The sequence below is a fragment of the Amblyomma americanum genome, chromosome 9, assembly GCF_052857255.1.
Source record: "Amblyomma americanum isolate KBUSLIRL-KWMA chromosome 9, ASM5285725v1, whole genome shotgun sequence".
NCBI lineage: Eukaryota > Metazoa > Arthropoda > Arachnida > Ixodida > Ixodidae > Amblyomma > Amblyomma americanum.
The window spans coordinates 136,249,966-136,272,429 of NC_135505.1; the positions used below are offsets into that span (position 1 = coordinate 136,249,966).

Sequence of the window (22,464 nt, forward strand, 5' to 3'; positions counted from 1 at the left end):
GAGGGCTGTGCGATATCAGTGCTCGGCAAAGAATCCCAGGTGGTGGAAATTATTCCGGAGCCCTTCATTATTACGATCTTTCATATATATAGAGTCCCGCGATGCTAACCTCCACTTTCCATACCATACCATATAATATCATATCATAACATACCACACCACACCATTCCGTACCGTACCCTACCAGACCATACCATATATTATATCCCCGAAAGACTCGATGGAGGCGAAATTCTAGAGGCCCGTGTACAGTGCGATGTCAGTGCACGTTAAAGAACCCCAGGTGGTCGAAATTTCCGGAGCCCTTCACTACGGCGTCTCATAGCCTGAGTCGCTTTGGGACATTAAACCCCCATAAACCATAAAGACCATACCATACCATATCATATATCATAACATACCATATCACACCATTCCGTACCGTACCCTACCACACCATACCATATATTATATCCCCGAAAGACTCGATAGGGGCGAAAATCTAGAGGCCGGTGTACTGTGCGATGTCAGTGCACGTTAAAGAACCCTAGGTGGTCGAAATTACCGGAGCCCTTCACTGCGGCGTCCCTCATAGCCTGAGTCCCTTTGGGACGTTAAACCCCCATAAACCAAGCCATATATTATATCGCATCATATCATATATATTATACCGTGCCTACAGCGTACCGAACCGTACAGCGTACTACACCACATTGTACCATATCGTACTGTACCATTCTGTATCCTACTATACTATACCGAACCGTGCCATGCCATATCATATCATACCATGCCATACCACCTGTGCCCTGACTGTCTATGTCGGCTGGCACGACAATATATGCCAGGCGGCTGAGGCGGTAATTAGAGCGCGCAAGAAATGAGAAGCCATTGTCGCGCCTCCCTGCTATGTTGCACGGTACCCAAGGACAGAGGAGGCCTTGTCCATGTCGCGCAGACGACGCCGCGGGCCGCTTCCTTTCCGCCGTGTCTTGCGGCCGTTTCCGTTCTCGTACACAGCCGATATTTACGACGCTAGCGCCGCTGCCGGCGTCGCCGTAATAATACGCGGCCTAGCTCTCTTGTCGCTTGTCGCGCTGCCGGGCGCACGACCTCCCTCTTAAAGCACCCCCCCCCCCCCCCCCCTCTTGTACTTCCACGCGAGCAACGCCGTTAGTTTGCCGTGACGTTGTTTGTGCTTTCAATCCTCGCTCCTTATTTTACGTCTTCCGCTTCGCGGCGTCATCGGTCGGTGCCCGGGAGGACGGTGAAAGGGGGGGGGGGGGGGGGGGGGGGGGGGGGGGTTAACGGTTTGGACTCCGTTTCCAGGGAAACGGTCAAGTTCTTCGTTTCTTTGTCCGTTTATACCCTACTGCGTCCTTCCTATCTGCTGTGCTCGGGCTTGTGGTCTTCTCTTCCGGTGTCTCGTGTAGTAGCCTTTGCAGAAAGCACTTTATTTTACGCGATGAAGATTAAGTAGGAAAGGTTAATCAGAAAGTTAGGTAGAACATGTATAGGACAGCTAATTATTATTCTCAGATATGTTTGAACGAAGTACACCCACCTTATTGGCCATAACAGCGGCCAATCAGCCGCGTTGCTCCGGCGGATCAGGAAGCTCCTCCCCCTGTGGAATTCCCGCACGCGTCGGCAGCCGGCGGGGGAGGGGGGGGGGGGGCGACTGGGCGAGGCCGGCGGATCAGTGCCGACCTTAAAGCGTGCAAAAGGTGACGAGAGGAGAGGGAATGGCGCGAAAACGCTGAAATTCAAATTTTAACTACAGATAACTAAGCTTCGAGCAAACGCATTAAAAAAAAAATCCATGCTGGAGGCTAGTCGTGAAACGGCATCCTTTAACGACCACCTGGGGATCTTTAACGTGCACTGATATCGCACAGCACACGGGCGCGTTAGCGTTTTTCCTCCATAAAAACGCAGCCGCCGCGTTTTTATGGAGGAAAAACGCTAACGCGCCCGTGTGCTGTGCGATGTCAGTGCACGTTAAAGATCCCCAGGTGGTCGAAATTATTCCGGAGCCCTCCACTACGGCACCTATTCTTCCTTTCTTCTTTCACTCCCTCCTATATCCCTTCCCTTACGGCGCGGTTCAGTTGTCCAACGATATATGAGACAGATACTGCGCCATTTCCTTTCCCCCAAAACCAATTATTATTATTATTATTAACATCCGACGTATACGGCAACTTTATTGAACGCAATTTTCACAGCCCCTTTAATGACCGTCGGTTATCTTGCCTTCGCATTACGTGTCCTCCCTGCCCAAGCCTATTTCTTCTTCTTGGTTTCGATTATGATGTGATCAATTCGCGTTCGTACCCTGACCCACTCTTGTCGATTCTTGTCACTTAACGTTACACGTATCATTTTCCTTTCCGCATCTCGCTGCATTGTCCTCAACGTATGTTTAACCTTTTTCGTTAGCCCCCACGTTTCTGCCCCATAAGTTGGCATTTAGTAAAGTTGCATACTGTTGTATACTTTTCTCTGGAGGAATACTGGTAAACTGCTATTCATCGCCTCAGAGTGCCTGCCAAATGCACTCCCATCCCATCCTTATTCTCTAGTTATTTCACTCTCCTGGCCCGGGTCTGCGGTCACTATACCTGCCCCAAGTAGACGTATTCCCCCTTCTAATGCTTAGATGCCTAGCGTAAGCTGTTGTTCCCTTCCTTTACTGATGAACGTCACTTTAAAATTGTTCGTGTAAATCTTTAGAACCACGCACCGTTCTTCATTACCTGTCTAGGTTCCCAGTCATGCTTGGCAATTTGGCTTCTGAGTTACTTAGCAAGGGAATGTCATCAACAGATCGAAGATTACAAAGGTGTTCTATATTATCCCTTTTTCTAATTCAGTTCCCCGAATACCGTTTGCAGAAACGCGGTGAATAGTACTGGGGATATCTTCATTGGTCAACACTCTTTCTGATGCTGCGATGAGACTTGCCTCCCCCTAGTGGAGAACCCCGCGCACGCCTATGGTTTACGTGCTGTGTACCCCACTTGAACAGGAGGAAAAAGTCACGCATTCGCAGTCGATGATGGCGGTCGTGTACAGACAGCTTTTCCCAGCAGTCATGGGTTTGAGAAGATGCTGAACGCACACACCAAAACTTGTACCTTCGCGTTGGCTGAAGCAGAGTGTACGTCACTGCCGTCGCTGCGCCATCTGTCGCGCACAATTAAGTTTGCTGCGCAACACTTTTATATGTATAGTACATGATGGCCAAGGAACTGACCTCGCTCCGGACACCACTCGCGGTTATCTGCTTTGTGTCGGCTAGCAGACGAAGCGCAGGCGGCTGACGCTGGCCTGTCGACCTTCCCTTCACAACAGTGGCCAGATTATAGGAATGTGCCCGTTTTACTGCGTCCATATAAAGCAGAGTTGATAAGAATAACATAATCGTTCTCTGTCTGTCCTTATACGCGGTGATAGCGGTGTGTAAGCCAAAGGAGTCATGCCTTTTTTCATTCGGTAAAACAGTCCCTGTTATCTCGATAACGTGGCCTCAATTTTCAGTTTCACAGACGAAAATGCTCAAAGCGTGTCTCACTTGGGTACGTCATATAGATATATACTCATCATCCCACTTGTGTACAGCTTGTAGAGGTACACCACATCCTACTTGGGTGGGTACAACGGATGGAGGTTCATCACATCTCACCTGGGTACAACATATAAAGGTACACCACATCTCGCTTGGGTACAACATTTAGAGGTACACCACATTCCACTTGGATGGGTACAACGGGTAGCGGTTCGCATCTCACCTGATGTAAAGGTACACCCCATCTCACTTGGGTGCAAAATTTTAAAGGTACACCACATTCCACTTGGGTTGGATAGGTACAATCGGTAGACGTTCACCACATCTCATTTGGGTACATCATATAGAGGCGCACTACATCCCGCTTGGGTACATTTTGAGGTACACCACATTCCACTTGGGTTGGGTAGGTACAATGGGTAGACGTTCACCTCATCTCACTTGATTACTACATATAGAGGTACACTGCATCTTGGGTGGGTACAACCATAGCCTCCTCTATTGTACAATGCATAAGCGTTCACCACATCGCAGTTGAATGCAATGCATACAGGTGCACCGCTTCCCCCACCACGTTGAAATTTATTCGCGATCCACACGCCTTTGTAGAAAACCGAACCGCCGAGAACACGCGTTGATCACCCCGCTTATGTGGGGAGCAAATTGAGACAAACTTAGATCCGCAGCAAACACCCCACTTTCGAAGCAAATGCCAGGTGGCCGTCTGTTGGAAGTTGCTTCACGCCCTACTTGCTTTACGAGTGCCACGGGCGGTGAAGGCAGATTGCCAAAGGTGACAGCTCATCCTCGTCTTTCGACCTACGCAAGGGGAGGGGCTGCAGGTGTCGACCGCTGACGTCATTCCGCGGTCAGAGCTGACGTGTCGGTCGGTACAATCCCCGAAGAGAGGGCGGCTCACGGGTGGCCAGCGAAAAAGTGGGGCCGTGGAGAGCATGCGAAGAGTGGGTCCCGTATTTACTCGCGTAATGGGCGCACTTTTTGCTCCGGAAAGTTTGATTTTTAATGTGTTTTTGGGAAGGGGCGACCGGGCTTGACACGGCCTAAAGTTTATATTTTGACGAACAAAAAAAAAGGAATTTATCGTGCGCCTTCATTATTTTGTGTGTGCGTAATTTATTGACTTTCCTTCATTATGAAAACCAGCCCTTTGCTTTATTTAGTGTTCATGATCATTGTGTCTCTGATTTGGTTTCACGTTACTGTCTCTCTGTGTCTTTGTTGTGCACGTGCCGCTCTGACCTCCCCCTCCCCCCCCCCCTTGCACCCTGGGATGGGCAGCCCAATCGACTCTCGGTAATTCGAACACGAAGGGAATCGAAAATTTCACCGAATTGTGCGGAGTTCGAATTAACACGCATGATGCTTATGGAACTACAACGCCAGATATAATAATAATAATAATAATAATAATAATAATAATAATAATAATAATAATAATAATAATAATAATAATAATAATAATAATAATAATAATTGGTTTTTCGGGGAAAGGAAATGGCGCAGTATCTGTCTCATATATCGTTGGACGCCTGAACCGCGCCATAAGGGAACGTACAAAGGAGGGAGTGAAAGAAGAAAGGCAGAGAGAGGTGCCGTAGTGGAGGGCTCCGGAATAATTTCGACCACCTGGGGATCTTTAACGTGCACTGACAACGCACAGTACACGGATCCGGAAGTTCGAATTAAGCGAGTTTGAAATCAACAGTCCAGTCCAATCGAGTTCAGTGCGTGGTGTCATATGTATACGTTGCAATGCAGACAGAGGGTCCGACAGGCTGAATACAGACTGACAGAGGCAGACGGAGAGACATACAGGCAGACAAAGATAGACAGGCAGGCTGACAAAGACAGATACACAGACTGACACAGACAGACGGAGAGACGGACGGACGGACGGACGGACGGATGGATGGATGGATGGATGGATGGATGGATGGATGGATGGATGGATGGATGGATGGATGGATGGACGAATGGATGGATGGACGGACGGACGGACGGACGGACGGACGGACGGATGGGTGGATGGATGGATGGATGGACGGACGGACGGACGGACGGATCGATGGACCGATGGACGGACGGACGGATGGATGGATGGATGGATGGATGGATGGATGGATGGATGGATGGATGGACGGACGGACGGACGGATGGATGGATGGATGGATGGACGGACGGACGGACGGACGAATGGATGGGCGGACTGACGGACGAATGGATGGATGGACTGACGGACGAATGGAGGGATGGACAGATCATTGGTTTTGGGGGAAAGGAAATGGCGCAGTATCTGTCCCATATATCGTTGGACACCTGAACCGCGCCGTAAAGGACAGACGGACACAATTTCCAGCACGACCTGCGAAGCGGCTCTTGCGTGACTGTACACATAACTGTGAGCCGTTGTCTCGCTCGAGGGAGAGTGGGGGTTTGGAGGCAGGGGGAGGGGTTTAGTCTCTGTCATGCCGCTTGGAATGCGAACTCCCCCCCCCCCCCCCCCGCCTTCCACTTCGGTCGCCGGTGGTGCGTGACTAATCCGGTCGCGTTCCAGGAAAAAACGGCCACTCACACTGTCTGCGGCGGTGGTCTTCTCACTGCCGACTCGGCGCATTCCATCGGAGCGTTTTCGCGCCATCGTACTACGGCCGTGGGTGTGTTTGTGTGGTCTGCACGGGAGCCCCTCCTACGTCGACTTGTTTTGAAGCGCCACGTCTGTGATGGTGGCCTCTGTTATTCTTGTGTGTAGTTGAGGGAAACGTCGGCGCATACCGGCGTACTCATGCGTGACATGTGGTGAGCGTTCGCATGAAAGGCCCAGCTTTCGATTGCTGGAGGCAGTTGAGGGGAGGTTCTTCATAGCTACGTGTGAGGTTTACTAGAGGATGACGCGGCGGCTTCACGTCTACAGTGCCTAAAATACATTATTGTACGGGGCTTGCAAAAATGTGCGCACAAAGCTAAGAGCAGAAAGAAAAAAAAAGAAACGCAGCGTTCGACACACTGTAAAATCGGATCATTAGAATCAAAGCAGTACGTTTCAAGAAAAGAAATATCTGCGGCACTGAAGATCAGTTGCAGCCACAATCTCGCTGGCACCATATTGCAACCAATACTGTGTTCTGGAATGGAAAAATGAATATTTGAATGCATTAATTTGACGCTGATTGCATTTATACATTGTCTCTTCTATCATAGCTTGATATTTAAGCTGTTTAGTTTTGTCAAGTCAGTTCTATCGTTGCAGATTTTGAGTGAACATTTTAGCCTACCACTTCAACTTTCTACCATTCCCCATCCTAGACCGCATCAGCTTTGTGAGCTTTCTAACGGTGCAGTTATAATTTTCATATGGAAACCTTGATGCACGCTTTTTTGTTCGATCGATTCTAACCGTGAGCGTATTTACAAACGGATCCCATGTCACATATGCATACTGTGATATCGGCCTGATATTTTTATGTGTGACCTAAAAGGTGCGTACTTAATCGGCCATGTGCAGCCTTTGCCAAAAGTAACCGGGCCGCATAGTTTGCTCCTGATCCGAGTAGTAGAGCCCTTATGGCTTCCCTAAAAATCAAAAAAGGTCTAGGAAGGTGAGGACAAGGGTCTTGATTACCGTACAGAGGTTTAGTGCTTGAGGGTTGACATAGTAGCTTCAATATACGACTGAAAAGCAAACCGCCTAGCCTGGTTACTTTTTGGCAAAGATTGTAAATACTTGCACCGCAGGTTGAGGGGAATTGACTGCACTGAACATTAAAAGCGCGCATCGTAGATTACCAGCAGCGGAGTTCAGTGAGCCAATGCAGAGAATTTATTTGTATCGTGCAGTGCGCCGACCATCACCGCCTACGCCACCGACCCCCGCTGTGTGCCGACGCAGATCAGTGGCGCAGTATCAATGATCAGTTCGATTAAACGCTTCTCTGAAATTGGTGGAAGTTTTGGGTGAAGATACAATCCGCATTCATTTACTTATGACCTGTTTGTTTACGTACTTATCTGGTTTATAGGGTTTATAACGTCCCAAAGCGACTCAGGCTATGAGGGACGCCGTAGTGAAGGGCTCCGGAAATTTCGACCACCTGGTGCACTGACATCGCACAGTGCACGGGCCTCTATTACGTACTTATCTGCATGTTTTACAAATCCGCAGCGTTTAATAATATTCTGTGAATATATTCTGCGCATGGCCTTTGAATGGCTGGGCTTGTCTCGGCGAGAAATATATAAAAGTGGAGAACAGCGCTCGGTACGCAATCAGAACCCTTGTCCTCACCTTCATACATCTTTTTGATTTTTAGGGAAGCCATAAGGGCTATTCGGATCAGGAGCGAACTATGCTGCCTGGTTATTTTTGACAAAGGCTGTACATGGACGATTAAGTACGCATTTATTAGGTCACACATAAAAATATCAGGCCGATATCACAGTATGCATATGTGACATGGGATCCGCTTGTAAATACGCTCGCGGATCAATCGATCGAGCAAAAAAACGCGCATCAAGGTTTCCATATGAAAATTATATGTGCTCCAGTTAAGCGGACGTGATTTATTTAAGATGCGCAATTTTACATTACGCCTCACAGTAAGAAAGTTGGCAACAAGAAAGAAAAATGTGAATTGTCTGTAAGAAAACTTGCGCACGTTTTACAGTTGTGAAAACTTGAATGTACTCGCTGAACATTTCACATACATCTTTGAGCGGACGAGTTTCTTTACGCCAGACAAAAAAGCAGCAGACCTTTTATTTGGCTCGAGTTGTGTATACCAACTGAGTACACAAAAAAAAAACCAGTCCGCCCCTACGCATGACGATCAGAAAGCTTACTGCCAACAAGGGAAGAGGGGGGGGGGGGGGGGGGGGGGCTTATTTGATCCATGCGTTACTCGAACCTTTTCATTGCACAAAAACGGGCCAACGAGGTTTTTCCTCCGGAAATTTCTCGATTGAGAAAGGGGGGAAGGTGGGGAGCTCAAATCCGCCTCTAGCCACAAGAAAAAAAAAAATACGCTCGCTGTAATAGAACACGAGATCTTTCAGATCTAGCGCATTTCCATTTCATTCCAGATCGTTGGAAACCTTGACGGAACGCGTCATAGTGTACGCCGGTCTTGGCCCGTATGTGCAGCGGCGTGAGAAGGACGTATACGCTATGCCTCGCGGGAAGGATTGGACGCGTTATATCAAATCCCGCGGCACGTAGTACGTACTATCGAACTTGTCCGGACGTTGATTCCTCGCTGGGTTAAATGCAGCGCGTTCCGAGGCGAGTAACAAAGGTAATGGCTGAAATCAAAGCGAAACTTTAGGAGGAAACTCGAGGTAAAATTTAATGTGGAAAGCAGCCGCCATGCGCCACTGTATGAAAGTAAATAAACGGGGTCTGTCTACTCAAGGAAACTGTCAACTCCAATGTGAAGCGAGCTTAGACTGATGGGCTACACCTTTCAGATATGTCACGAGTCATTGTATTCCACCAAAGGTATTGGTTTAGAATGGAAGACCAGTCAGGTATAGGTGTAGCGACTTGCCATGCGTTTTTCCGCACTACTATAGTGCTGACTATTCTCCGGTGGTTGTTTGTGATTGTTTTTTGTTGGTGGCCCAGGTTGCGGGGTGCCTTTTTAATGTTCAGTAGGAGTAGTGGAATGCGACGCACTAGAAGTTTTGAGATGAGGGAAAAAAATGAGGGATGATTTGGCCTGGTTAGACCAAATTTGAATCCTGTGCGATGCCAGTGCACGGTAAAGAACTCCAGGTGGTCAAATTTTCCAGAGACCTTCACTACGGCGTCCCTCATAGGCTGAGTACACACTAAACAAATTCTCACCCTTAAGGGTGTAAATCAGCTGTCCCCAGACTAACACCCTTTTGGGTGCTAAAAAGAGTGCAAAGATCAGCACCCTTCAGGAAGGCTGCAAAGCATGAAAGTTTCGATGGCGCGCATCTGTCGAAGGCTTTTGCTTCATGGGTGAATCAATGTGGAGCACCCTTCCAACATGCATTCGTGGAGGTGTTATGGACAAATAGTACCATTTAATGAGGGTGCAACCATTACATCCTCTAAAGTATCATTAAGTGCACCCTTCCTTAAGGGTGCTGACCTCTGCACCCTTTTTTAGCACCGAACAATTGGAAAAGGGGGACACTTGATTTACACCCTTAAGGGTGAGAAATTGTTTAGTGTGTAGCTTCGGGACGTTAGACTGCCATAAACCAAACCGAACCTTCAGCGCATTATATAGTGACACTAAAACAGCAATATAACAACTGACTGCCATACTGCTTTGGGCTTCACTGGTGTAATACCGGCTGAAATCTCCATATAGAAAGCCTAGCGTTGATGCTTACATTATACTACCAGGGCAATGAGTTGAAGGTCAGATGTGAAGGAGCAAAGTCGTCCTCGCTTAACGGGTGTTGGAGCAGCGCATTTAAATCTCATTCGAGTGAGCCGTGCCTTCAACGCCGACCTGTCCGCTATTGCTTGTCTGGCAAATGGTTTTCTAACGGCCCCTTCGGCCCACAACGGCGATAAACGACCTGGAAGCACCGCCCATTCGAATCCACCCCGCCCCTGGCTACACGCTCTGTCCGGGCCTTGACTTTGGATTCGGCCGTTGAGGGGCGGTTTTCTAAACGCTCACACTTCGCTTAGCTTTCAATGCTTAGCTTTGAGGCACGTCGCTCTGGCGGCAGTCTTACGGCGTTCTTTGAACGTTGGAATAGAGCCAGTTCATGAGCGCGCATATAGCCATCTAGCGCCATCTAGATGGCGGTCATCGTACTGAGCATTGTCCGCTGAGACGAATTCAAGTGTTCGATCCTCGGGAAACGGCTCTTTCGCACACTGGATATCTGTCGCCACAGTTTACTTCTTATCTGAAGCCGTTTCGCGAGTTCGCTTTGAGCTTTGTCAGATGCCTTCTGCGTACGATGGGCTCTGGCGGAATGGATTCGCACGGCCTCCGCAGGGCCTTTTCGACTAAAGGGCGTTTTCTCGAGCTCCGCACGTTTCTCATTAAGGCAGCAGTCGTTCGCGGCCGGCTTGAAACGGAATGAACAGCTGTGGGAATGGAATTGCGTAAGGCGGGATGCGGACTCAAGCCTGCTCAAGACTTCCACTTGTAACCAGTGCGCCGGCTGCGCCTTCTGCTGGCAAGATGGCCGGAAACCGACTGAGATATAGTCGTAGTGCTTCGAAATCCGGCCATTCAGCTGCGACTGTTTCTCGGAAGGTGGCAGACCTTATGCGTCATGAATGTGGGAAATATTTGGTTTTTCGGCAGCTATTAGCGGCATTCTTTAGTTCAATCCTTTGGCCAGAGGTGGTGCAAGTCTCCGTAGGCCTATAGTGCCAGACCCTCCAGCTTCCTGTAAGCAAGGCCATCACAGAGCCCGAAGCGCTCTTGGTTTATAGATAGCTGAGGTGCGGTCCGTTTGTACAAAGCTGAAAAAAAAGAATGTTTAAGAATTGGTCGAAGAGGTCGAGAGATATAGCCTAGCCAGGGAAAGATGAAAACTACGCAATTTTCTCCGAAAACCAGTTTTAATATTAGGAATTTTACTTATTACCAAGGGGACATCCGTTACAAGCCCGGTCTATGCGAAGATGCTAAGTAGTTACTGCTAATAATTACTAATTTTGAGGCCGACGAAAAGGCTTGGCGTTGAATTGAGGACAACGTAGCGAGCCACTGAAAGGAAAAAGACAGGGGTAACGTTAAGAGGCAAAGAAAGCGGCGTGTATCGCGGAGCGAACATGAGAATGGCTGAAATCAAGAAGAGGAAATGCGCAGTACATTCGGCTCGTAATGCAGAGAAGGGATAACTGATGCTCGGTTAGGGTAACTGACTGGATTCCAAGACAAGGGAAACGCAGTAACGGATGTCAGAGGGTCGAGTGACGAGGTGAGGCGACATTTGCGTGGGTAGGGTGGCTCCATCTGGCGGAGGACACGGTTAACTGATTAGAGGTGAGTGAGTGAGGGCTTTGTCCTGCAGTAAACGTAACCATGGTAACAACAATTTTGATGATGACTAGATATATATTCATATTGTATGGAGGCAGACACTTCGTTGTTGAAATGTATTGGATCTACGTGGAACGTTGATTGAAAAGCTTTGAACTTGGGCAGCTGCCGACAAGAGATCGCCGACTTTTGTTGCGTACTGCTTCCTAGTCTGATAGCCTCTGACAGGAAGCTGCTGTATCTTTTCTTCCTGGGCCTTGAAAGGCCGCTAGCTACATGCTTCCGGCGTTTTCTCAAGCCTCCTTATTAGTTGGCAAAATGTTGAAATGAGTTCATTCTCCTCCTCTTATAGAGTGCTTGTCTTTGCTGGATAGGCGCCGCTAACGAGCCAGAAACTATATCTATATAAACTTTTCTGCTCCACTTAAAGTTCCTGTCTCGTCCCGCTCGACGTTCCTAACCAACCAGAAACTACATAAACTTTACAGCAGCGGCTGTGAGCTGCTCAGTTTTGAATACGCTAGCTCAAAAAGACGAAAAGGTTCAAGCCGTTTTCTCGTCTGCACTCAGACCACGGCGCTTTGTATTCGCTATTACCGCTTCCTGTCAGTCCAGACTTTTTATATAGGTGTTGTTCAGCATAAACCACTCATGAAAGTGAACGAGATAAGTAAACTAATCGTAAATCAGCTTTTACGAGCATTGCAGGAGGCATGAACCTGAACAGCACAGGTAATCGGCCCAATATTGGAAATATATTGGTAAATGTTGGTCCTGTAAATGACCGCAGTGAAACCAGCCATCTCCAACATCGGGCCTATTACTTGTGCTCCTTGGGTATAGCCGTCTCTGCATTCTGATGGAGCCCAAGGAAAACCGAAAGGGCAAACAGAATAATCCGCGCCACTGTTTCCCCCGTCCAGGAATTCCCAGTGCGGGCATTGTTGATGCAGGCGACACACGCAAACAAACTGACTCAGTCCTTGCTGCTTCCCTGTGTGTTTGTTTTTTCGGCGGACAAGAACGAACTACACTAAGAATAGAAAAGAACAACGCGTCGCAATGCATTCCCGAATGCGAAACGACGCCTGCCGGAGCAGACGACTTGATCTCAGCGTGTCGGCGCAATGGCGGCATCGCCAGACATTTTATCGTCTGCTCGTCGCCTCTTGAAGACATCTCCTATTTTCCTCATCGTTTTGTGTGTCGTGCCGCGCGAGATGTCATGCGGATCGGCTGCTGTGCGTGCGTTTACGGGGACCGCCAACGAATAAGGAAAATGCGGCTCTTATTCCGCTTTTGCTGTTTAGTTCTTGCCCACTTTTGTTAGCCCCGTCTTCCGCGGCGAGCGACAAAATGCCCGCGCCGCGGCGCCTCGAGAGAGGACGGATGAGCGATGGGTTTTTCCCGCGGGGCTGCCCGGCTTCTTGAGCGAATCCGGCGCGGAGCGACAGGAATATATTTTCTTTAGTTGGTCTTTTTTGTTACGTGCTTCGGTGTTTGATATGTGCTTCGCGAGGCAGGCGCCCGAGAAAGGAAAGACAGTGGCTCCCCCTAGGGGCGCGCGTGCGGCGGTCGTCTGCGTCCCTGATCAAAACGTACGAGCTAGCCAGCTCGCGCCTGTATGTTTAGCTGTCGTTTCGTGCGCTGCTTTACCTGGGGGGGCGCATACGCTACTGACACGTTCCACAAAGCGATCAGTCACCGGTAGGCGAGAAATGCGAACAGGTGCGGAAGTAGGCTCGGTTTTTCCCGCGAAATTAATGTGTTAGAAATTCGCTGGGCTTTTTTTTTTTTTGAAGCTGAGGAGAAAATAATTCAGTGTCGCTTTTTACAAATTTTTGTTCATGTTTGTATGTACGTAAGCACGTGTGTGGGCATGTTGTGAGCACACGCGAGTAATTAAGCCGGTGCCCTCAAATACGGCGTCCCTCATAACCCGCGCGTGCTGCTTAGGGACGATTAACCTTACATATCGGACTGGACCTGCCTATTTAGATATGTTTACGACCGGGAAACAACGTCCATTTAGTAGTCGTGGAATCGACAAGACAAAAATGTTGACCAAGGTTGGCCCAATATAGGCTGCTGACGTCGGCCCAATATTGGGGACTGGCACAGGCCGTAGACAGGCCGAAGCTAGGTGGGGAGGTAGGTTTGCCGTGTTCAAGCCAATGAGAACTCGCAGAAAGGTAGATAGAAATTTACAACTTTTGACTGGCCGCCCGCGCTATGGGAAGAAATGTACTGTACATAGGAAGTAAAGCTGGCATACCCATGCAGTACGCGGCGGCGGAATTCATTCTGCTTGTCCTTTCATTACCAGCAGCACTGTTAATCGGCCCAATATTGGAAATATATTGGTAAAGGCCAGTTCTACAAAGGACCAGATTGAAACCATCCATTTGCAATATTGGGCTGATTACCTGTGCTGCTTGGGGTATCCCGTTAGAGCCATAGTGGCGCTTACCTATTGACGGGAAAAAAAAATATTTTACAGCGAGAGCTGTATGTTCGACGTCCCCAGAAAAAGACGGAAAGTTTTTACGCGAGTAAGGGAAAGTGGATGATCGTGGAAGCTGGGAGGGGAATTTAACTTTCAGCGCCGGCGCGCTCGCCTCTCTCAGCTGGGAGCGGGTGAGGGAAAGAGCCATGAATGCTGGAACGGGAGGACCAGGTTGTGAGCCTTGATTCCAACAGGGATAGAGTCAGAGAGCAAATTTCACGCGAAGCCGCGAAAAAAAAACAACTATGCAGCGCTTATGCAACACAAACAAATGCAACGCTCTGGCATACAAGAAGGAATGAAACTGCTCGGCCCGTAATACATTGTAACGGGCGTAATCCAGTGAATTGCTCCAGATAAAAATTTGCCTTGAAAAGAAAAAAAAAAGGGGTATTTCCAATCCAGCCCGACCGCTGCCACAGGAACGGGTTGGCAACTCAGCGGACGATTGGCTGTTGGAGTGGGTTCATAGCTGTACAGTGGGGAAATTTATAGATCGAGTGATATTAGTTAAGACACTTAGGATGAGGTAGGTGAAGATAAATGCCGCATCATGTTCAGAAAATCCGGACAAAGCATTTTTGATCGGGAAACTGTTTATGAACGCATTTTTTTTCATATAATGTAAGATTTCACTATAACAGTCAATATATCCGCAGATCACCCGATTGCAGTCTTGTATTTTTTCTATTCACGTTTTTGCTATCGTCAAAAAGCGTCCCCATTGATTTTCTATGGCAGTCTTCACTGCTCGATGCGACCGACGGAAACACTCTAAAAGAAGGATTTGGCTACATATCAGAATAATGGACGATTACCTTCAGTATTTCCATAAAAGTGTGCTACAATTTGCCAATTTTCAAAATTTTTCCCCGAGAAAGCTGGACTTGCTCGAGGTTGTTGCAACAGTCTTGATCGGGTAGCGTCAAGGTCGGAAACTGTTGCTGAGCTGAGGGATAGAGGACAGGTTCCTAGTTCGTTCTTCACTGTGTATCCGTGAGTGCAATAAAGGAAAAGGGTCCCGCCCCCCTCCCCCCAAAACATGACGGTCAGGTCGTAGTAAGCAGTGGTTAGGTCCTGTGGGAAAAGCGAGAGGCGCACGCGCATTCCTGAAGGCACCTAATGAATGAGGCGACAGCGCCGCCTAGCTACACAGGTTCCGTGGCGCCATCCATCAGCACTGCCAGTAACTAACTCTGATATTTCTACGAGATGGTGGTCAAAGGAGCGGAGGCGACGGCGTCTGGCCGTGGCTATAGTCCCAGCGTTCTGTGCAGCACGTATTTGCACCATCCTCTCTTCATCAGCACATGGCGAGGGCTGGTCGCCTGTGTCCCATGCATAAAAAAATGGCAAAGGAAGCCGAGCGCGCTGTCTCTAGCGGAGAAAAGCTAAGCAAAGAAAAGCGGCTGATGAGGCACGCTCCAGGACTCGAGTGCGGCCATCAATATCTATGAGCCGTCCTATAATACGCTATGCATTTCCTGCTGTGCGCTTCATACATCTACTCTCGATGATGAGATAGCCTCGACGATGAGATAGTTTTCTTCTTCCCGGCGGCAGGGTGCAGTTGGGAGAGCGTAGTTATGGCGGCTGATCTCTCATTCGCGCTTTTTCTTTTAAATAATATAGATAGAAAAAGAGAAAAATAAAATAAAAAAAATTGGAAATATATAAAGAAACTCGCAGGACGGTTACCACTGTGCAACGTGAGATTCAGTGACAGCTGCGGGGGTATTTTTACTTCACGGTATATTGTGGAGAAGAATTTAAAAGCAACATACATATATGAGTAGTTATGGAGTGTTCTTTTCGGGTTTCGACACATTTTCTTCGACCAGTGCTTCTCTCCAATCCGCCGTTCCAGGGACGCGGCGCCACCGTCGTTGTGCCTGGGCAAGATGGGCGCTTAACAGCTTTCGCTGTAAAAGAAAAAATAATACTAATACTAATGCTATTAAGAAGTGACTAAAAGTAATAAGATGATAAGATATGTTGAGAGAGATAGACTACTGTAAACAGAGAAGAAAAAAAATGGTAGAACGGAGGGTGATGGAGCATAGTTTGATCGTTATATGGGACTGTGGTGAAGATGAGGATGAGACGAGAGGTGTGGTGCGGTGTGGAAGTAGTGAATGGGGTACTGGCGTAGACGACTGCCTTTCCTCGGGAGGTACCGAATCTGATGTTCGGCGTTTCGTATGTAGCACAGCTTCCGCCGACTTTAGCGCATTACGGGGCATTGAGTAAACGTTCCGCAATTCCTTCAATTGTGGACTTGCGTTTCATTGACAGCCAATAGAACCACGCCTACCGTGATGCAAACATCTTTCATTAGAATGCATTCCCAAACTTTCTGGTCTCCCCGGCGCCTGTTGAGGCAGTAAATCGGCGCACCGGAATGACGAGGTGACGAATTGCACTGAGCACTAAACCATCTGCCCGCAACTCAAAAGTGGCCCGTTGCTTCCCCTGACTCCTCAGTTGCGTAGCGTGATAAATAAAAAATCAGAGTCCCTGTGATGAAATCAACAGTGTATATGCTACTACGAAGTTCAGTTAAACCCTTACTAGTTAAATCCTAACCCCCCTTTAAGTGCTTCTTCGTGTTTTTTGCGATGTGGGTTTGGTTTCAACTACTACGACCCTAGCCTTCAACGTCACATCTTAGTGATCAAGACTGACCTAGATTATGCGTGTGTGTGTGTGACCACACAGCAACAGAAAGCGGTGACTCTATCGCTTGCCATCCAGCGCATCTAATACAGGTACTTCTCTCAGCAGTAAACGTCACCGAATTAGTAAAGGTAAACTGGTTCGCGTTTGAAATATAAGGGTTTTCTTGTTAATAATATGTCTGACTACGAATAAGTGTTTGAGTTAATAAGCTTTTGACAAGAAGGTAACAGCACGAAACGACCCTTTTTTGTCTAGCAGCTTGCACCGCACACACGTGACCGCACAGCACATCCTACACTATGACAGACACAGACACAGATGGACAGACACAGAGAGAGAGAGACAGAGACAGACAGAGAGAGACAGAGAGAGAGACACACAGAGAGAGACAGACAGACAGACAGAGAGAGACTTTATTTCGCAAGTGAGTTTTAGACCCTGCTGGGTCCCTGGGCCACTGCGCGGTCCTGCACTGCATCATGTTGGTCATGTCGGTACATGACGTCGGCAGCCCGAGTCACCGCAGCAAGCTACGATGTCGGGTCTGCAGACGTAAGCAGGACCTCCCAGTCCTCCCAGCTCGAGATGGCGTGCTGTCCCTGCGGGGGAGGGTCAGCAGGGCAGCCGAAAAGGATGTGGGAGAGTGTGGCCTGAGGGTCACCGCATAGGGAGCATGCAGGGGAAGTGTCACAATCGTGGGATAACAGCTGAGGGGATGACAGAGAGCGTGTCTGGAGGCGTCTGAAGAGGATCTGTTGGGAGTGCGTAAGATAGGGATGGGGAGGGGGGGGGGGTAAGTTCGGCGGTCCAAACGGGGTATTTGCGTCTGCTCCGCAAAGGTGTGCGCCCGCTCCCTCGAGAATCCTGGATCGAGACTGTCCTGAGCTCGGCAAATCAAACCTCGGGCCAATTTATCGGCAGCCTCGTTTCCAGGGTTCCCAGCAGAGTGAGCCGGCACCCACTGGAGCTCTACCCTGCGCGGTAAATTTTGGGTAGGGGTGTTCAACAATTGCCAAGCAGGGGCGTGAATCCTGCCCCTGGCAAAGTTGGACAGAGCCGTTTTGGAGTCGCTGAATAGAAACATTGAAATGTTCGTGGTACACCAATGTGGAACGAAATTGAAATATTCCACCAAATTGTTTAAACTACACTGTGCAGCAACTTAAACCAGACGACTTTTTCTGCCCTTCAGGTAGGGTTAAAAAAATTGGTTTTTGGGGAAAGGAAATGGCGCAGTATCTGTCTCGCATATCGGCGGACACCTGAACCGCGCCGTAAGGGAAGGGATAAAGGATGCACTGAGAGAAGAAAGGAAGAAAGAGGTGCCGTAGTGGAGGGCTCCGGAATAATTTCGACCACGTGGGGATCTTTACCGTGCTCTGACATCGCACAGCACACGGGCGGCTTTTGCGTTTCGCCTCCATCGAAGCGCGGCCGCTGCGGTCGCGTTCGAACCCGCGTCTTTCGGGTCAGCAGCCGAGCGCCCTAACCACTGACCCACCGCGGAGGGTAGATAGGGCTCATCGGTTAAAGTTTACGGGAGCACCTCTCGGTCATGTTTTTTAAAATATTTTTTCTTGTTTTACCTTTAATTTAGTTGTCTTTGTGAACTTTATGAACTGCGCCATGTGTCGCTGCTGACGATGACTAACCAATTGTTAAGCGGGCGCTATGAAGCTTTTGTTTTCATCTCCCGCGATTGATTGATTGATTGATTCATGCTTCTGTGAGACACCATCGAAAGGTATTCATGAGCAACGTCGACACGACAGAGTGTAGTGGTTAACGGTGCCCTGTTTTTTTGTCTTCGCAGGGCGAGTCCTGGAGCTCGGGCTGCCGGACATGACGGCGCTCAGCCGCATCGACGAGGACACCATCAACAACAACCTGAGGACGCGCTACAGGAAGGACAAGATATACGTATCCTTTGCACCTCATCCGGTAGACGTAGCGCCTGTCCTTCCCTTTGTTGCTTTGCCAGTGATAGTAGCGTACAGCTACAAAGAAAACTGCACTTATCAAAGTGTGCGTATATGGTCGTCTCCGCACGTTGGCGCCTATAACTCAATCAGACTCCTCTTCCCGTGAGTGAAGAGGCCTCGCCGGAGTCATCCTGTGTATTGAATCCCATGCGTCCATATCCTCCCCACGCTTGTTCTTGACCACGTGACCTTGCGGATTCGGACGACGATGACGATTGACTTCTCCGCGCGTACTTAACTCACCGTAACTGAAAGTGACGGCAAGCACCCAATGCCGCTGCTCGTAACAATGAGCATGAGAAATTCCGCGAGCAAGCTTCTGTGCAAACATCGGATTGATAAGCTCTCTTTCGGCGTTCGGACAGCGCCGATGTGATGACTTGCCAACCAGAGACTACACTTTTGCGTGTATGTCTCTGCCGCGCGCGAGCACGGCTCTTGGAGTTGCTGCAGTTGCTTTAACACGCCTGGTCTTTCATAACGGCCCTCTCCCAGAAGACGTAGATTCACTTGTTAATTATATAATAATAATAATAATAATAATAATAATAATAATAATAATAATAATAATAATAATAATAATAATAATAATAATAATAATAATTGATTTTGGGGGAAAGGAAATGGCGCAGTATATGTCTCATGTATCGTTGGACACCTGAACCGCGCCGTAAGGGAAGGGATAAGGAGGGAGTGAAAGAAAGGCAGATAGAGGTGCCGTGTTGGAGGGATCCGGAATAATTTCGACCACCTGGGGATCTTTAACGTGCACTGACATCGCACAGCACACGGGCGCCTTAGCGTTTTTCCTCCATAAAAACGCAGCCACCGCGGTCGGGTTCGAACCCCGGAACTCCGGATCAGTTAATTATATCCAGAAAATTGACTTTTGTGCTGATTGTCGTCCTTTTATTTCAGTATTTTAGGCGAGAGAACGTCTATTTTTTGTTTTATGGATTTCTTCTCTTGACCACAAGAATGTTTTGTAAACACTTTTGCATGGGCCCGATAAGGGCGCCCTGCAGTATGTTTAAATAAATCGATAAACAAAAACAAAAGCAGCCTATCAGTGCCACTGGGACTGCTACCGCATGCGGGAGGTCTGGGCTGGCGCTCTTCTTCCATGCCATCTGCATATCTGATCGCATTTATTGCGGTCACCAGCGGCCTGTTCTCACGCATTATGGCTTCAGTTGCCGGCGCACGCTAAATCACGATGGCCTCCATTTCTACGCGCAGAGTGCTCTAGGCGATCTGGCGCCACATTTTAAGAGCCGTGCCTGTGTCTGGAGTCTGCTGCCGAACGACGATTGCTGCTGGAAAAAAGTATTCGGGAACAGATGCTTAACCTCGAGGCGTACTCCGCGGAATACTTTTCCGAATATACGGCTTGTGTTGCTGCCTCGCGCGAATGGCAACGTTGGAGTAGGAAAGGGAATACCGGGTCTGCCCCTGCAAAGTTCCTTTATCATTTTAGCGAAAGTTGCAAGTTGTTATCTTAATGGTTAATTAAGCTTAGCGAAAAGGTTATTCCAATGTTTATTTGGGCCCCGCCGCGGTGGCTCAGTGGTTAGGGCGCTCGACTACTGATCCGGAGTTCCCGGGTTCGAACCCGACTGCGGCGGCTGCGTTTTTATGGAGGAAAAACGCTAAGGCGCCCGTGTGCTGTGCGATGTCAGTGCACGTTAAAGATCCCCAGGTGGTCTAAATTATGCCGGAGCCCTCCACTACGGCACCTATTCTTCCTTTCTTCTTTCACTCCCTCCTTTATCCCTTCCCTTACGGCGCGGTTCAGGTGTCCAAAGATATATGAGACAGATACTGCGCCATTTCCTTTCCCCAAAAAACCAATTATTATTATTAATTATTATTAATGTTTATTTGTAACGTGAGAAACAATTGAAAAAGAAAAAAGGACTCTAAGAGAAATGTGTGAACGTTTGACCGAAGCAACTAAGAGCAATCAGATAGTTTTAGCGTTTCGATGCTACCTCGGCGTGCTTCGTTCAGCCTTGTTTGAAAAAGTAAGGCACTTTAATTTGAGTGGGTCAAGCCTGAAGTGATCGCCTTCAAATCTCATCCGACAATCCTGTTATACTTAGTGGCACGGGCAGGGACACTTTATTTTTCGTTCATTTTATAGTCCCACAATAATTTTTGTACTGATTGGGCAAGATAAATAGGGCACTGTTGTTTTCAATTCTTTTAATTTTGCCCATTCTAGCCAATGTACATGACTGCTGTGATGTCTCTAATGTCTTTTTAAGAACACCATGTGTGCCAAGCTTGCACTGCTGCTCTTCGTTTCATATCGCGCCGTAACCTTTTTACAATATTTGCCAGGAACCCTAACAATAATTTGTTTACACAGCCCATAACGTCTAAACACTCTCTATAGACAATGCGTATAGAGAATAGTCTATGGGCAATACAAATCCTACAGGCAGTCTATAAACAATCTATAGATTTATGGCCATACGCTTCTATAAGACTTTTGTCTGTAGACTGTTTATAGACTATGAATAGACAAATAGAAATATCTATAGGAAGGCAATAGAGTCTATAAGAAGTCTATAGAGCATTTCTATAAGGGAAGGTCGTAGTGGTAAAAAAAGTGATCCAACAGCAAACCACATCTAGCCAAAGTAATCAGCAGCCAAAGCAAAAAAAAAAAGTCACGAAATGTCGAACTGAGAGCGACATTCATTTTGACCCATTGCCCTGAAATTGGAGCTCTCGAAGTTAGTGCTCTTGATGTTCTACCTATTTGTGCGGACAACTTTTTTTTTTCGAACCGTCGCTTGCAGGCGCTCTGCTCTATAGGGCACATACTTCCTCGTCAAAGATCTCTTTTGATATCCGTTCGCCCGCTATGATGCGCCCCGGGACTTCCTGCATAGCACCCACCCTCCTTGCACACTTCCGGCCGCAGCGCCGGAAGTGATGCTGCGCCCTCTTGCGCGCGTAGCGGTACTTTTCCGCGCGCTCACTTCCGCCGTTGCATCGTGGATTTGCAAGCATTATTCCAAGGGACTTCTGAGTGGCGCCTCGAGGTGTTACACCCTAAACATTAATACGCCTATGTCGGAGTAAAAAGGGAGACTGCCGGTGATTAACCAGTGACAGCGGTTTGTGAAGCTTGAATCGCCGACGGCAGATGAACATGCGACGCGGTAGCTTCGTAGCTACATCATTACAACTTGGTGGAGGATCGAAGACAAGGGTGCTTACCTACCGTAACCGCTTGCCGTGAGCGATTCAATTGCTCTCGTCGGCTGCAAGAGACTCGGCCCGGAGTACATGAACGAGCTTAGAAAGCAGCTTGGTAAGGTCTGCTTTCAAGAAACAGAAGTAGTTCAGCGGTATACTTATTTAAAGAAATAAACGCCACTTTTGTCTGACTATTTTTTCGCTGTACTAAGGTAGGTCCGTATACTACGAACTTCAGGTTACAACGAACGCAATCCGCGTGACTGTCGGGGCTCGACTGTAAACAGGAAAGCAAAGGTGGCAGGGGGAGATGACAAGCGCTTTCCAGAGTGAGTTGCCCAGTATCATTCACTCATCAGTCCATCATCACATAACTATCGCCGTGTCAGCGTCTTGTCAACGGTACCACTGGAGCAGCCTGTCCTTGGTTGTCCGCACCCCTGAGTGGTCATTGTCGCCCTCCAAGGGTCGGCTGTGGAGTAGGGGTATTTCTGCTGAGCCATACGCTTCCAACGCCAATGTCATAGAATTTCT

At 48.3% G+C, this 22,464-nt stretch overlaps 1 protein-coding gene across 1 annotated transcript in view; it reads left to right on the forward strand.

The window, feature by feature from the left end:
- Myo81F (unconventional myosin 81F) overlaps nt 1–22,464 on the forward strand; it is a 94,198-nt gene that overhangs the window by 7,462 nt on the left and 64,272 nt on the right. The window contains exon 2 of the mRNA XM_077637559.1: nt 18,552–18,658. Coding sequence (XP_077493685.1) covers nt 18,552–18,658 — 107 coding nt within the window. The remainder of the gene's footprint in view (nt 1–18,551; nt 18,659–22,464) is intronic.